This window comes from Heptranchias perlo, chromosome 6 (assembly GCF_035084215.1).
Source record: "Heptranchias perlo isolate sHepPer1 chromosome 6, sHepPer1.hap1, whole genome shotgun sequence".
In the NCBI taxonomy this organism is placed as follows: Eukaryota; Metazoa; Chordata; class Chondrichthyes; order Hexanchiformes; family Hexanchidae; genus Heptranchias; species Heptranchias perlo.
The window spans coordinates 2,140,356-2,157,735 of record NC_090330.1 but is presented as its reverse complement, the minus strand read 5'-3'; the positions used below and the strand labels follow the sequence as shown (position 1 = coordinate 2,157,735).

The following is a 17,380-nucleotide window of genomic DNA, read 5'->3' as shown; positions in this document are numbered from 1 at the left end:
TGTGAAGAGTTTTGGGACACAAAAATCATCCAGCGCAGAAGGTCGTCATTCGGCCCACTGTGCTTGTGCCTGCTCTTTGAAAGAGCTATCCAATTATTCCCACTCCCCCTGCTCTTTCCCTATAACCCTGCAAATTTTTCCTTTTCTAGTATATATCCAAATACCTTTTAAAAGTTACTATTGAATCTGCTTCCACCACCCTTTCAGGCAGCGCATTCCAGATCGTGTCAATCTTGGCTCAGTGGTAGCACCGAGTCAGAAGTAGCCATGATGTGGAGATGCTGGTGATGGACTGGGGTGGACAAATGTAAGGAGTCTTACAACACCAGGTTATAGTCCAACAGCTTTATTTGTAATCACAAGCTTTCGGAGCTTTCCTCCATCAGGTCACTCACCTGACGAAGGAGGAAAGCTCCGAAAGCTTGTGATTACAAATAAAGCTGTTGGACTATAACCTGGTGTTGCAAGACTCCTTACATGAGTCAGAAGGTCATGGGTTCAATCCCACTTCAGGTGCACGAGTACAAAATCCAGGATGATGCTGCAGTGCTGAAGGAGTTGGTTTGTCGTCTTTCAGATGAGATGTTAAACCCAGGCCCTGTCTGTGTTCAGGTGGATATAAAAGATCCTGCAGCATTATGTGAAGGAGAGCAGAGGGAGTTCTTCTGGTATTTGGGCCAACATTCCTACCTCAACCAATGCCGCACGAAAACAGATTAACTAGTCGTTTATCTCACTTCTGTTTGTGGGATCTTGCTGTGCAGTTTTCCCTCGATGGTGACAGTCTGGTAGCAGATTCCACCCCCCCCCCTCTCTCTCCCTCCCTAAACCACAAACTAAACTCAAGTGGGGAAGAGGAACAAACTAGTTAGAAGGGAGGAAACAGACAGTAGCTGGTTGGAAGTGAGCAGCGATGTCCCATTGGGTTCTGATCCGGGACTGCTCCTGTTCACTGAGTATCAATGAACTCAATGGCAGTAAATGAGCATCTTGGTTAAAACAAACACATTATACTTTAAATGGGGAAAGGCTGAGTGATGTGAAACAGCAGAGGGATTTCGGGGGTTCAGCTATGGGATTGGTTTCGGCCGGGGTGTCGGTCCGGATTTCCCCAGGTATGGGACTAGTTTATCGGACGATGGCCGGAGTGACGACGCTGCCCCCCCCGAGCTGTCAAGGCCACTTTAAACCGTCCAACGTTCAGGGCGCCAAATGCCCGGGTGCCGGTCTGACCCAGGGGAGGGGAGGGGGGGGCGCAGGCCCAGGCCCTGTCCCCCGACAGGGACCGGCCTGGGTGACGGCGGGGAAGCCGCCTGCCGGCGTTGTCCTTACCAGTTCCTCCTCCACTTCGTGAACATGGTGCTCTCCGTGCGGCCCGGGCCCAAGGCCGTCCAGCTCCAACACCGCCGCCATCTTTAGCCTAGTAACCAAGTACGACGCCTCCCATTGGTTTAGGCGATTCGGCCAATCAGCGGGGGCGATACTCAGAGGTCGGATAGGCGGGGCACCCGAGCCACGTCGTCGTAAATGTTACGTCATCGGCCATGCCCACTCAATGACAACATGGCAAGTCACGTGGCCCGACTAGGGTGGGGTTGCCAACTCTCCCGGATTGGCCCTGGAGCCTCCAGGAATTGAAGATTAATCTCCCAGGAAACAGCTGCGAGCAAGGTCATTGGGGCATTAAAGAAATTATGATTTGTTTCAATTTCTTTGAACACTTTAATTTATTAGTTGCAAAAATATTGGATGAAGGTAAAAAAAGGCTGTTTTACTTGGCAGGTCATGAGGTGAAACCTCCAGGAATACAACCAACCAGTGTTGGTAACCCTATACTGGGGGCAACACGGAGATACAGTGGGCAACAGGCAAATGCTGGGGGAAGGATGGGACAATAGGCTGATACTGGGGATAACGTGGAGCTACTACAGGTAACAGGATGATACTCGGGGTAACAGGGAGATTCTGGGGTAAACGGAGGGACTGGGGTAACGGAGATACTGCGGGGAAAGGGGAGTGACTGGGTTGAACAGGGAGTTACTCGGGCAACAGGATGGGATTGGAAGTAATGGAGATATTGGGGGAACAGGGAAGGTCTGGACACAACAGGGAGGGTGTGGGGACAACTGGGAGGGTGTGGGGGCAACAGGGAGGTACTGGGTTTATCAGGGATTTACTGGTCAGGAAGGTAGAGAATCAACTTTTAAGATCCATATTTTGATATTCAAATCCCTCCATGGCCCCATCCCTCTCCTATATCTCTCCCAAAACACCACTCCACTCACCCTGACCTATACTTTGACTCCCTGCTTCACTGATGGTGCCCACCTCTTCATATCTATGTCCCCTTCTGGAACTTTCTTGTCTATGTCTCTGCTCTGGTGCCTTGACCCTCCCATTGCTGCCTTCAAAAGCTTCCTAAGTATCCTTTTCCTGGACAGTGCTTTGAGATTTTAGAGTGAAATCAGGAAGCACTTTTTTCACACAAAGAGTAGTGGAAATCTGGAACTCTCTCCCCCCAAAAGGCTGTGGATGCTGGGGGGTCAATTGAAATTTCCAAGACTGAGGTCGATAAATTTTTGTTAGGTAAGGGTATCAAGGGATATGGAGAAATGGCAGGAAAATGGAGTTAAGGTACAGATCGGCCATGATCTAATTGAATGGCGGAACAGGCCCGAAGGGCAAATCAGATCAGGCTGCTGCTCCTGACAGCATTTATCCGAGAGGACTCACAGAGAGGGGAGCTGATCATAAATTCAACATCTCGTTAGGGTCTCATGGACTGGAGAGAGGCCCGTGTGATGCCAATATTCAAAAAGGGCAACAAGTAAGAAACAGGAAATTGCCAGGCCCATTAGGTAACATAGAATTTACAGCACAGAAACAGGCCATTCGGCCCAACTGATCAATGCCGGTGTTTATGCTCCACATGAGCCTCATCCCACCCTGCTTCATCCCACCCTATCATCGTATCCTTCTATTCCTTTCTCCCAGATGTACTTATCTAGATTCCCCTTAAATGCATCTATACTATTCACCTCAACTACTCCTTGTGGGAGCGAGTTCCACATTCTCACCACTCTCTGGGTGAAGAAGTTTCTCCTGAACTTTTTATTGGATTTATTAGTGACGATCTTATTTATAGCCCCGAGTTTTGGACTCCTCCACAAGTGGAAACATCTTCTCTACGTCAAGACTTGACTTTGGTTGTAGGCAGGTTGATAGAAGAGGTGATTAGAGAAGCTCAGTGTAATCACCTGGACAGAGAAAGGAGTCATTAGAGACTCTCACCGAGCCTTCTTGGAAAAGGTCATGTCTCACCAAGCTGGTTGAATTTGTTTGAGGAGGCAATTAGGTTGGTGTCCCTCGTCGAAAAGTTTATGCAAAAAAACACTTTCGACCACAAGGCGATCAGCAAGTGGTCCGCACGTAACGTCCTAGAGACCCTGCGGGAAAAGGAGACGATGGGTCCCGTCAGTTGGTTCCCCGAGCAGACTGTTAATGTCATTTGGCAGAACGCCTCATCGCCAGAACTTTCAAACAAGCACCAAGACATAGCTTGGCTGGTGGTGAGAAGGGCCCTTCCTGTCAGATCCTTCACGCACTCCTGGACTCTCAGCACCACCGCGCGCTGTCCCCGAGGAGGCTGCGGTGCAGACTAAACCGTCACCCATCTCCTTCTGGAATGCGCCTTTGCAAAGGTCTAGAGAGAGATGCAGTGGTATCTGTCCAGGTTCATCCCGAGCAGTTCTGTAACACAGGTCTCTGTGCTCTACGGGCTGTTCCCGGGGATGCACACTGAGACAGACATCAACTGCTGCTGGAAGACCATCAACTCAGTGAAAGACGCCCTTTAGTCTGCCCGAATGTTGCAGACTGGCACATTCCAAGGTCCAGGACTACGGGCTCAGGGACGCACTGAGGATGGGTGCGGCCGCCGCAAAGGCTCTGTGGGGAAAGGCAACCGTTTAGAGCCTTCCCACCATTGTAAACCGAGGGGCTGCAATCAGGGAAAAATCCCCCTGGGCAAAATGTAAAATTCAAATTGCTGTAATGAATCTGTAATGAATCTGTAATCAATAATCTGTATTGAGTGTAATGCAATGAGGCACCCCAGAGTGTCATGAACTGTAATTATGTCCAATGTGTTCATTGAACTGTACTTGATGTAACCTGCAAATTGTATAATCTGTATTGTGTACGTATGGAATGTGTTATGACAACTGTATTGTATGTTTTGCTACAAATTTTATGAATAAAGTATATTTTTTGAAAAAAAAACTAGGTTGGTGGATGTAAGTAGCCTGTCAAAATATTATACCTGGAAGAGAATCCATTGCTGGAGACACTCTGGCTACATTCAGATAGTTGGGAGTAGGAGCCATGCAAGACCAGTCCCCGGCACTGGACAATGAATGAGAGGTGTCGCAGGAGGCTAGCGCTGTTGATTATGTCAACTTGCTATCAGCTGTTGTTCAGTTGGTATCACTCTCGCCTTTGAGTCAGAGGGTTGCGGGTTCATAGTCTCACTCCAGAGACTTGAGCACATAATCTAGGCTGACGCTCCCAGTGCAGTACTGAGGGAGCGCTGCACTGTCGGATGGTCAGTACTGAGGGAGTGCTGCACTGTCGGAGGGTCAGTACTGAGGGAGCGCCGCACTGTCGGAGGGGCAGTACTGAGGGAGCGCCGCACTGTCGGAGGGGCAGTACTGAGGGAGCGCCGCACTGTCGGAGGGTCAGTACTGAGGGAGCGCCGCACTGTCGGAGGGTCAGTACTGAGGGAGCGCCGCACTGTCGGAGGGTCAGTACTGAGGGAGCGCCGCACTGTCGGAGGGTCAGTACTGAGGGAGCGCCGCACTGTCGGAGGGTCAGTACTGAGGGAGCGCCGCACTGTCGGAGGGTCAGTACTGAGGGAGCGCCGCACTGTCGGAGGGTCAGTACTGAGGGAGCGCCGCACTGTCGGAGGGTCAGTACTGAGGGAGCGCCGCACTGTCGGAGGGTCAGTACTGAGGGAGCGCCGCACTGTCGGAGGGTCAGTACTGAGGGAGCGCCGCACTGTCGGAGGGTCAGTACTGAGGGAGCGCCGCACTGTCGGAGGGTCAGTACTGAGGGAGCGCCGCACTGTCGGAGGGTCAGTACTGAGGGAGTGCTGCACTGTCGGAGGATCAGTACTGAGGGAGCGCTGCACTGTCGGAGGGTCAGTACCGAGGGAATGCTGCACTGGCAGATTGCCGTCTTTCGGATGAGACGTTAAATCAGGTGGTCGCAAAAGATTTCAGGCCACTATTCGATGAAGAGCAGGGGAGTTCTCCCTGGTGTCCTGGCTAATATTTATCCTTCAACCAACATCACTAAAAAAACAGATTATCATATTAATTATCACATTGCTGTTTGTGGGATCTTGCTGTGTGCAAATTGGCTGCTGCGTTTCCTACATTACAACAGTGACTACACTTCAAAAGTACTTTATTGTCTGTAAAGCGCTTTGGGACGTCCTGAGGTCGTGAAAGACACTGTATAAATGCAAGTCCTTGCTTTTTCTTTCTTTCAAAGACTGCAGAAAGATCAAGGAAGACTAATGCACCACAGTCACAGTCAGAGAGTGGGAAAATTGATCTGAGAGCAGTGTTGGGCTGAGCCGTAATGCCCTGTATGGTTGAATACTGGACTAATAATCCAGAGAACGTGAGCTCAAACCACACCCTGGCAGTTTGAGAATTTTAATTCAATTTTTAAAAATCTGGAAATAAGAAGCTGGTCTCAGTAAAAGCGACCATGAAGCTGTCGGATTGAAGTAAAAACCCAACTGGTTCATTAATGTCCTTTAGGGAAAGAAACCTGCCGTCCTTACCCGGTCTGGGCCTATTTGTGACTCCAGACCCCACACCAATGTGGTTGACTCTTGACTGCCCTCTGAGGTGACCTAGCAAGACACTCAGTTGTGTCAAAACCACTAGGGATTCAAGAAGGCGGCCCACCTAGGGATGGGCAGTAAATGCCAGCCTTGCCAGCGACGCCCAAGAATGGATTTAAAGAGTCGACACTCACTGTCCAGGTTCACACGTGAATTACCGGAGGGCAGATGTGAGACAACATTAAAGAGAAAAACAAAACCGAGGAAAGACAGAGGCAACTCCCATGCAGCTTTGCTGCTCATCACCAATTTAATCACTTCAATAATCTAACTCAAGTAGAAATTCTCAGAGGTTTAATTACAATTTCTGGTAAACTAAAAGACACTACCAATCCTACCCAGTGCCACGTAATTAGGGATAACTCAAAGTTAAGTAGAGGCAGTCAGATACGCCACGGGACAGGATAACACTGCAATGATGAAGGAAATGTCACGTAGAAATTCTCAGAGGTTTAATTTCTGTGAGAGAGAGGCACAGTAATGAGGGAGCGCTGCACTGTGGGAGGTGTCATCTTTCAGATGAGACGTTAAACCGAGGCCCCGTCTGCCCTCTCAGGTGGACGTAAAAGATCCCACGGCCACTATTCGAAGAAGAGCAGGGGGAGTTCTTCCCGGCGCCCTGGCCAATATTTATAAAAAGTATTGGATTTACACTGCGCTTTTCGCAACCTCAGGACGCCCCAAAGCGCTTTACAGCCAGTGAAGTATTTTTGAAGTGTAGTCGCTGTTGTAATGTGAGAAACTCGGCAGCCAATTCACGCACAGCAAGATCCCACAAACAGCAATGTGATAATCACCAGATCATCTGTTTTTTAGTGATGTTGGTTGAGGGATGAGACGTTAAACCGAGGCCCCGTCTGCCCCTCTCAGGTGGATGTAAAAGATCCCAGGACACTATTCGAAGAAGAGCAGGGGGAGTTCTCTCCGGTGTCCTTTCCCATATTTATCCCTATTTATCGATGTTGTATGTTGCATTTCACTTGGTAGTTGACCTTATCAGTTAAATCCCTTCAGTACCGTGCGCAAATTGGCTGCCGCATTACCCTAGATTACAACAGTGACTACACTTCAATAAAGTACATCGTTGGCTGTGAAGATTTTTGGGATGTGCTGAGGTCATGAAGGGCACTGCATAAGTGGGAGTTATTTCTTTTAGTTCTGTATGGGCTTTCCCTTTGCCAGATGGATCCTGCGTATCATTTCATCCCGTCATTCAATGCAGAACTTAGGTGAGGGACTGTGGGGGTTCAACACAGCTCCTGGTGGTTTGGAGTTAGGCTCTCAACTGGCGGCTAAGTATTAGAGGCAGGGAAACGGAGAGATAAACTGAGTCATTCAGGATCGGCTGCAACCTCTTGAGACTCTGATGTTCTCTCAATGGGAATCGGTTTTATAAGTAGAGTAAAATGGGAGACAATAGCTGAAAAATGTTGGGGACTACTGAGTTGTGATTTAAAGAGTCTGTCAGCAAGACCTTAACGGGAGGAAAAGCACTGAAGGGATTTAACTGATAAGGTCATCTACCAAGTGAAATACAACACATAACATCGATAATTTGATTTGGTTCCTTTCTGCTTCGAATTTCTGTGGAGCTGAGAATCTGAGAGCAGAAAGTTGTCCCTCTTTGAGGCCAGATTAGGTGCTATCTTTTAGCCTTTAAATCTCAATCGAACACGATGACCAACGTTTATTGGGCTGAGAATTTGCTGGCAAAATCACGGCGAGTTTAATGGTGCGCGCCGTTATTAATATGTAAATCGTCCATCAACTTGTGGCGAAGAAGAGATACCCCATGAATTGGACAGTTTGCACCGCTCCCCCGTTAGTTTCGCGAAAACGGCACCTAGCCCTCAACCTCCTCGTGCATTTCATGAAATTGCTGCATTTGTGCATTAATTACCCATTAAACTTGCCACAGAAAGTTAGGGCTGGTACTTAACAATGTAAGGACCCTTTTAATGAGATTTGTGTTCCTGCAAGGCCTCTCAACCTCTCCAGCCCAGAAAGGGAACAATTGAAACTGTGGAGTCTCATTCCTGCAGGTAGTAAATTGTTCCTAGAGAATTAAAAAATATAAAATTTAAAATTTTTGTCTTAGTTTTCCTTTCTGTCTCTTTTTCTCTCTCTTAATCCAATCTTTTTTTCCCTCTCTTTATTTCTCTTTCTGTACCTGATTTGACTCTAATTCACCCTATTCCCTTCTCTGTCGTTCTTCTGTTTCTTTCTCAATCCTTAAATCTCATTGTTTAAGGAGATAAGACTGTTGGTGCTGTCGTTCACTGAGGTCCCAGATGCCCCGTTGCCCTTGCCGTGTCGGTATCAGTTCACACATCCAGCGAGTTACAGCGCAAATTATATCCGAGCTGAAGGGTGAGGGGAAAAAGTCGGGACACATTGTGAGAAGCCCCACTCCAGCAAATTCTGGGCCATTGGGTTCAAGTCCAAAGGGAAAGCTGACCGATCGCTCACATGGTTACAAGACGCTGGTGGCTCGAAGCAGAAACTATGAGTCGTGAGCGTCATAGAATCATACAGCACAGGAGGAGGCCATTCAGCCCATCGTGCCTGTGCCGGCTCTTTGAAAGAGCTATCCAATTAGTCCCACTCCCTTCTCCTCCCCCATAGCCCTGCAAATTTTTCCTTTTCAAGTATTTATCCGATTCCCTTTTGAAAGTTATTATTGAATCTGCTTCCATCGCCCTTTCAGGCAGCGCATTCCAGATCATAACAACTCGCTGCGTAAAAAAATTTTTCATTTCCCCGCTGGTTCTTTTGCCGATCACCTTAAATCTGTGTCCTCTGGTGACCGACCCTCCCACCAGTGGAAACAGGTTTCTCCCAATCTACTCTATCAAAGCCCCATATAAATTTGAACACCTCTATTAAATCTCCCCTTAACCTTCTCTGCTCTAAGGAGAACAATCCCAGCTTCTCCAGTCTCTTCACATAACTGAAGTCCCTCATCCCTGGTACCATTCTAGTAAATCTCCTCTGCACCCTCTCCAAGGCCTTGACATCCTTCCTAATGTGTGATTACGATTGAATCTGCTTCCACCAACCTTTCAGGCAGAGCATTCCAAATCATAACAGCTCGCACTTCCAGCAAAAAAGTTTTTTCGAGCTGAAGGGTGAGGGAGAAAGTCTAACTAACAGGGCACGATGCGAGATGCCTCACTCCAGCAAATTCAGGGCCATTACCAAATACCATGAGTTGTACATCATTTGGGGATGGCACTCTGATCCAATCAGCAAATGCCAATGTTGGTGGAATCGGTTGGCTGTAATGAGCTTCCAGGACACCAGGCAACAGGCAGTGGCTCCTTGGCAACAGCAGACGGCAACCGGCCGGAGATCGTCCGACGGAGGGGGGGGGGGGGGGGGAGAGGGTGGGTGGGTTGTCGAGAACAGGCATTGGGTGCAATCCCCTACAAGCAGAATGGTGCAACTTCATAGAACTGTACGATGGCTTTCAGAAATCTAGAGACAGCAAGTGGCGGAGTGGAGTCATTGTTAAAGCTGGACAGAGAGTTACTTTAGCATAAGAAATAACTCTAGCGAGGGGCGGGGGAGTGTATATATTGTGATACACAAGGTATCAAGACTGTGTGGGACAGACTGGATGGACCAGAGGGTCTTTTCCTGTCCGTCATTGTTCGTAAGCACAAAATGAGTTATTAGGTCAGCTAATTAAAATAAAAACCAACTCGAAACTCTATAATTTTAAATATTTAAATATAAGTAATTTTTGATTGGGGGAAAGAGGTGCTCAGTGGATAAGTTCAGTCTAAAGATCCAACGGCAAAATCTCAATACACTTCAAAATGCATCAAAAATATAAATTTCCTTAGGCCCAGGCCCTCAGGCTCGCCATGAAAATAATTTTTGCAAAATGGCCAAAGCTCACTTCCTCCTTCAAAGATTTCTAAATCCACCACTGCAAAAATGAGACTTTTGCCTATTTGTTTTTTTTCCCTACAGATGGGATATGCGTCCGACCTCATATCCTCTCCATGACCAAGACCGCCTACTTCCACCTCCGTAACATCGCCCGTCTCCGCCCCTGCCTCAGCTCATCTGCTGCTGAAACCCTCATCCGTGCCTCTGTCAACTCCAGACTCGACTATTCCAATGCTCTCCTGGCTGGACACCCATCTTCCACCCTCCATAAACTGGAGCTCATCCAAAACTCTGCTGCCTGTATCCTAACTCACACCAAGTCCCGTTCACCCACCCCCATTGTGCTCGCTGACCTATGTTGGCTCCCGGTCCCGGTCCAGCAAAGCCTTGATTTTAAAATTCTCATGTGTTCAAATCCCTCCATGGCCTCACCCCTCCCTTTCTCTGTAACCTCCTCCAGCCCTACAACCCTCCGCTCCTCCAATTCTGGCCTCTTGTGCATTCCCGATTTTCATCGCTCCGTTAGCTGGCTGGGCCCTAAACACTGGAATTCTCTCCCTAAACCACTCTGCCCCTCTCTCCTCCTTTAAGCCACTTCTTAAAACCTATCTCTTTGACCAAGCTTTTGGTCACCTGTCCTAATATCTCATGTGGCTCGGTGTCAAATTTTGTTTGATGGTCGCTCCTGTGAAGCGCCCTGGGACGTTTTTACTACGTTAAAGGCGCTATATAAATGCAAGTTGTTGTTGTAAGTCACGACAAGTTCACGTCCCACTGCATTCCCATTGTAACTACTTCTTTTTGTATGTCACACACAGAGCTGTTATATCAACTGAATTGCGGAATGTGATTCCAAAATGTTTGAAAGCCAATGTAGTAAAGAGGAATTTTTCCAGTCGCCTTGGTCATGGCACACTTAGAATCATTCTTTCCTCAGGTTATCATTCATTGGCTGTGAAACACTTTGGGACGTCCTGAGGTTGTGAAAAGCACTATATAAATGCAAGTTCTTGCTTAGTTCACTAAGCAAATGTGGCAGCTGAGTTTCTTGTTCGCAGTTGGGGAGGGAGGAGAGTTACAACCGACCATAGGAAAGAAAATCAGCTGGGGTTTCTGCACCTCATTAATACCCAATGACCGGTGAAGTCATTGTGCGTGTGCGTGTTTGTGGACGTCAGGTGGGGTTGGCTTCAGCCGTGATATCTCCCATGGTCAAATAGTCCCAACACTCACTGTCCAGTTTCACGTGAAGGGCCGCGGGCGTCGGTGGAGCCATCTCCCGCTACCCCCCCCCCCCAAAACCAAGAGTCAAGACAGGAGGGGAGGAAAATAATCAAGAGACAGTAATAAAATCGGGCAAAGAGAAACAAATCATTCAACTGGTTCGACACACCGTAAGGGGTCAGGGGTTTAGAGAATTCCAGATTGTGGGGCCTAGACAGCTGCCAATGGGGGCGGGGGGAAGTTCCAGAGTCTGGGGAATGCAGAGTTCTCGGAGGGTTGTAAGGCTGGCGGAAGCCCAGTCCTGTGAAACCAAGCCCTATTTCTACGTAGCATGGCTGGCCTCTAGTGGCACCAGTCAGTACAGCTGGCAAACGTGTTGATAATTGGTCATCTAAAAGAGTTATAGGATTTACTGATTTTTAAATATATTTCCCCCACCCTCCAAACTTCACCCTGGCTGAGATTAGCTAACGCAGCACGGACTGAACCCAAGACCTTCCTGGCCTGCATGCCTGAGATTCTCACTGACTTTCCCAACTCTATGCCTTCATCAACTCCTGTAAACAATTTTACAACACCAAGTTATAGTCCAGCAATTTTATTTTAAATTCACAAGCTTTCGGAGGCTTCCTCCTTCCTCAGGTAAATGTTTCTTTAATCTCCACTTCATCAACTCCAGGCTCAACTATTCCAATACTTTCCTGGCCGGCCTCCCATCTTCCACCCTCCGTAAAATTCAGCTCATCCAAAACTCTGCTGCCCGTCTCCTAACTTGCTGATCGGTCTGGCAACACCTCGATTTTAAAATTCTCATCCTCGTGTTCAAATCCCTCCATGGCCTCGCCCCTCACTATCTCTGTAACCTTCTTCAGCTGCACAACCCTCCGAGATCTCTGCGCTCCTCCAACTCTGGCCTCTTGTGCATCCCTGATTTTAATCGCTCCACCGTTGGCGGTCTTCAGCGGTCTAGGCCCTAAGCTCTGGAATTCCCTCCCTAAATCTCTGCCTCGCCGCCTCTTTCAAAACCCTCCTCAAAACCTACCTCTCTCACCAAGCTTTTGGTCACCTGTCCTAATATCTTTGGCTTAGTGTCCATTTTTGTTTGATAGTCACTCCTATGAAACAATTTGGGACATTTTTCTACGCCAAAGGCACTACATAAATGCAAGTTGTTGTTGTGAACACTGCAAGTTTCTCAAATTCTAATCCGCGATCGCACACAATCTGTAATCACTACGAAATTATCCAGTCAGAATCACTTATACCGACCATAGAGGTTTATAAGTAGTCTCCCCCCACCCACCCAATGATGCAGTGGAGACACAGACTGGTGAGCTGAACCACATAACACCAATTCAATCCCAGGTCTGCACTGAGCGAGTTGGGTGACATCGATGGTGGGTTTGTGAGGGGATAAAACCAGGGTTCACACTCCTGATCGTGATCCAGTGACCCTCGCTCCTGTGTAGGTGCTGGGAGGTCAGGATCGGGAATTCTTAAAACTTCCCCAAAACTGACCCAGTGTCGTGATTACTGGCCTAGTAACCCAGAGTACATGAGTTCAAATCCCACCAGGGTAGTTTGAATTCAGTTTAAATAAAAATCTGGGATCAGTAAAAGTGACCATGAATCTGTCAGATTGTCGTAAACACCCAACTGGTTCAGTAGTGTCCCTTTAGGAACAGATACCTGCTGTCCTTACCTGATCTGGGCCTATACGTGACTCCAGTCCCACAACAAAGTGGTTGACTCTTAACTGCCCTCTGAAGTGGTCTAGCGAGACACTCGGTTGTATCGAACCGCGACCAACAGTTTAAGAAGGCCCCCCGCCATCTTCTCAAGGCAACTAGGGGTAGACAATAAATGCTGACCTTGCCAGCGACACCCTCATCCCGAGAATATGAAAAAAGCCGAGGCAAGTAGAATATATCAAACCCGTTATTTTTTTTAAGGTAAAATGATTCAGGAAAGATAACTCTTGACAAAAATTCTCTGAGCGAACTGATAGCCTGATGAAGATCTCTACCCGAACCATTAAGCTTTTTTTTAATATGTTCTTGGGATATGGGCATTTCTGGTAAAGCCGGCATTTATTGCCTATCCCTAGTTGCCCCTTGAGGTGGTGGTGCTGGGCCTTCTTGAATTGCAGCAGACTGTGTGGTGAAGGTGCTCCCACACTGGTGTTAGGTTGGGTGTTCTAGGATTTTGACCCAGCGACAAAGAAACTGCTGATATATGTCCCAAGTCGGGATGTTGTTCCCATGCACCTGCTGCTCGTCTTTCTAGGTGGTGGAGGTCGCGGGCTTGGGAGTTGCTGTAGTGCATCCTGTAGATGGTACACACTGCAGCCACGGTGCAGCGGTGGTGGATGGGCTGCCGATCAAGCAGACTGCTTTGTCCTGGATAGTGTTGAGCTTCTCGAGTGTTGTTGCAGCTGCTCCCATCCAGGCAAGTGGAGAGTATGCTATAACCTCCTGCCTTGTAGGTGGTGGAGAGGCTTCGGGGAGTCGGGTGAGTCACTCACCGCAGAATACCCAGCCTCTGACCTGCTCTAATAGCCACAGTGTTTATGTAACTGGTCCAATTCAGTTTTTGATCATTGGTGGCCCCCAGGCTGTTGATGGTGGGGGATTCGGCAACAGTAATGCCATTGAACGCAGATGGTTGGACTGACTCTCGTTGGAGACGGTTGTTGCCTGGCACTTCTGCCGAAGTTAAACTGGTCAATCAGGGGAATCCTTGAGGAAATTCCCAGCAAAAGTGTTTAAACGTTTTTATTAGAGAAGCTGTTCTTTTGAGGTGTTCGGGTTTGTGTAACATTAAGAAACCCACTCTGGACATCTCAGTAGCTTATTACTGTTAATATGTGATCTGTTTTCTTTTTAAAAAGACTCCTTCCCCAACATCTGCAGAATTTTTATAGTGCAAATTTAAACCTAGAAATACATTCAGCCCAGGGAGGGAGTTTGCTCTGCTCATATTGCAGATACCGGTTTTCATTGACTACTCAACGAAAGTTTACTGATATTTTAGGTTGTCAGCCTTGGCTCAGTGGGTAGCACACTTGCGTCATAGGTAGAAAGTTGTGGGTTTGAGCTCCACTCCAGACTTGAGCACATAATTTAGGCTCCCAGAGGGAGCGCTGCATTGTTGGAGGTGCCATCTCTCACATAAGAAGTTAAACCGAGGCCCCGTCTACCCTTGCAGGTGGACGTAAGAGCTCATAGCACTATATCAAAGATGAGCAGGGGAGTTCTCCCCAGTGTCCTGGGCCAATATTTATCCCTCAACCAACATCATTAAAAGATTGTCTGGTCGTCATCTCATTGCTATTTGTGGGACCTGTTTGTGCAGAAATTAGCTGCCGTGTTTCCTACATTACAACAGTGACTGTACTTCAAAAAGTACTTCATTGGCTGTAAAACCCTTTGGGATGTCCCGATCGTGAAAGCCGCTATATAAATGCAAGTTCTATCTTTCTTTTGTGTCACATTTATTCAAAGCATACATGAAGGGACAACGGGGGCCCTGTAAATACTCAACACTTTGGCCTTAATACTTTCAGGAATTGAAGAGCAAGTTTCTTTTGGCTCCATTACAGGCACGTGCACATTTTAAACAGCTTTGACAGAGGAGGACAGCAGCGCACGTTGGGGACGGCAGGCTGGGGATCTCTCGACTGTTTGCCGCGGAGGGGTGGGACACCGGTCTGCAAGTTCCCTCGGCGTTTCCCAACCTGGAGATAGCCGCTCTTTGGCCCACTGCCTTTTGCCAAGTTTATTAGACTGGCAAAGGTGGGGGGGGCGGGGGGTGCTAGAAGCAGATTGCCTGCCCTCCCATTTGACCAGGGTTTAGTGGGTGGAACCTAAATGATGAAAAGAATAAGCACTTTATGGGGAGGAGGAAGAAGGAACTGAAAGCGGAAAAAATGCAACTCGCAGTTTTACATTTTCTGCTCCCTCCCCCCCCCAAATAAGTAATCAGCCTCATTAAAAACAGGGAGGTATTGCTGCAGTTATATAAGGTATTGGTGAGACCGCACCTGGAATACTGCATACAGTTTTGGTGCCCATACTTAAGAAAAGACATACTTGCTCTCGAGGCAGTACAAAGAAGGTTCACTCGGTTAATCCCGGGGATGAGGGAGCGGACATATGAGGAGAGGTTGAGTAGATTGGGACTCTACTCATTGGAGTTCAGAAGAATGAGAGGCGATCTTATTGAAACATATAAGATTGTGAAGGGGCTTGATCGGGTGGATGCGGTAAGGATGTTCCCAAGGATGGGTGAAACTAGAACTAGGGGGCATAATCTTAGAATAAGGGGCTGCTCTTTCGAAACTGAGATGAGGAGAAACTTCTTCACTCAGAGGGTAGTAGGTCTGTGGAATTTGCTGCCCCAGGAAGCTGTGGAAGCTACATCATTAAATAAATTTAAAACAGAAATCGACAGTTTCCTAGAAGTAAAGGGAATTAGGGGTTACGGGGAGCGGGCAGGAAATTGGACATGAATTTAGATTTGAGGTTAGGATCAGATCAGCCATGATCTTATTGAATGGCGGAGCAGGCTCGAGGGGCCGATTGGCCTACTCCTGCTCCTATTTCTTATGTTCTTATGTTTAAGGATCTGTGAGTAAGAACATAATGTAAGAAATATCGGCAGGAATAGGCTACATGGCCCCTCGAGCCTGCTCCGCCATTCAATAAGATCATGGCTGAGCTTTAACCTCAACTCCACTTTCCCGCTCGATCCCCATATCCCTTGATTCCTTTTGGAGTCCAAAAATCTATCGATCTCAGTCTTGAATATATTTAAAGACTGAGCATCATGAGTGGAGCTGGTCAAGAGGACAGGAGGCCAACTTTTTTTTTGGGTGACCATTTGCTCCCCTCCTCCCCTGAAGGCTGGGGTTTTCCCAGGCTTCCTCCAGTGCCGCACCTGATCTTCACGTGGGAGTCCGTACAGCCGTGGCTCAGTGGGTGGCACTCTCGCTCTCCTCTGCGTCAGGAGGTCGTGGGTTCAAGTCCCCACTACAAAGACTTGAGCACAAAATCTAGGCCGACACTCCCGGTGCAGTACTGAGGGAGCGCTGCACTGTTGGAGGTACGATCTTTTGGATGAGATGTTGAACCGAGGCTCCATCTGTCCGCTCAGGTGGATGTAAAAATCCCACAGCCACTATTTTGAAGATAAGCAGGGGAGTTCTCCACAGTACCCTGGGCTAATAATTATCCCTCAACCAACACCTAAAAACAGATTATCTAGTTATTATCACATTGCTGTTTGTGGAATCTTGCTATGCGCAAATTGGCTGCCGCATTTCCCACATTGCAACAGGTACTATCACTTCAAAAAGTACTTCACTGGTTGTAAAGGGCTTTGGGACATCCTGAGGTAGTGAAAGGCGCTACAGAAATGCAAGTCCTTTCTTTGAGTGTTGGGAGGCTGTTTGACTTATGCAGTTGAGGCCGGTCCCACCTTCACCCGATGCCCAAGTGTTCCAGGGAGTCACTGAACTCAGTGGATCCACTGCACGGTTTCCCCCTCTCCAGCCCACCGACGTACCTGCTGCCACTCGGCAGAGTTTGGTTAACTGGGCACAGAGTTGGAGGGGCCTTGTGCTCTGTCAGACTTGGTTACATTTGTCCTTTATCAGCAGGTCCCTCGTACAAAAAGTTGTTTCTTTGAAAGGGAGGGGACTGTGTTACTCTCCTCAATAACTATTAAAACTTTCAACGTGGAGTGATTTCAAGCTAACAATCTCGGGGCCTCAGATAAGCGCAAAACACCATCAGTTTTCTTGCGGGGATCTTGGATGTTCTAAAAATGGTGTCTCTTATTTTCTTAAAAGTTTTCAGATGGGGTAATATAAAAAGTAACTTATGAGACTTTATAACCAACATCAAGAAGAAAGTTCAACTTTTTTACCCAGAGAGTGGTTAGAATGTGGAACTCGCTGAGGATAGCGGAGGGGAAGCTAGATAAACACATGAGGGAGAAAGGAATAGAAGGATCTGCTGATAAGGTGAGATGAAGTGGGGAGGGAGGAGGCGCGTGTGGAACATAGACAATGGCATAAACCAGTTGGGTCGAATTGCCTGTTGCTGTGCTGTAAATTCTATGTAAGTTTAAACATTATTGTGACCAGTTCATAGTTCAAGGTCAATGCCTCCTTAAGGGGGGTGGGGGAGGCGAAGATATTTTCATCATCCATTGAGTTGTGGAGTAAAGCAACCGCTATGCTGGGCCAACCTCAGAACTATGCCCCGTCTGCACCAGTGTGCCGTATCTGTTGCCCGTGTATCAGAGCGTGACTGGCAATTTAGTACCAAATTAATGGGTCAC

General features: G+C 47.8%; 1 protein-coding gene across 1 annotated transcript in view; it reads right to left on the bottom strand.

The window, feature by feature from the left end:
* Window positions 1-1,438, bottom strand: part of LOC137322667 (E3 ubiquitin ligase Rnf121) — a 45,980-nt gene extending 44,542 nt beyond the window's left edge. The window contains exon 1 of the mRNA XM_067985592.1: window positions 1,333-1,438. Coding sequence (XP_067841693.1) covers window positions 1,333-1,413 — 81 coding nt within the window. The 5' untranslated portion in view covers window positions 1,414-1,438. The remainder of the gene's footprint in view (window positions 1-1,332) is intronic.
* Between the last annotated feature and the right edge of the window lie 15,942 nt (window positions 1,439-17,380).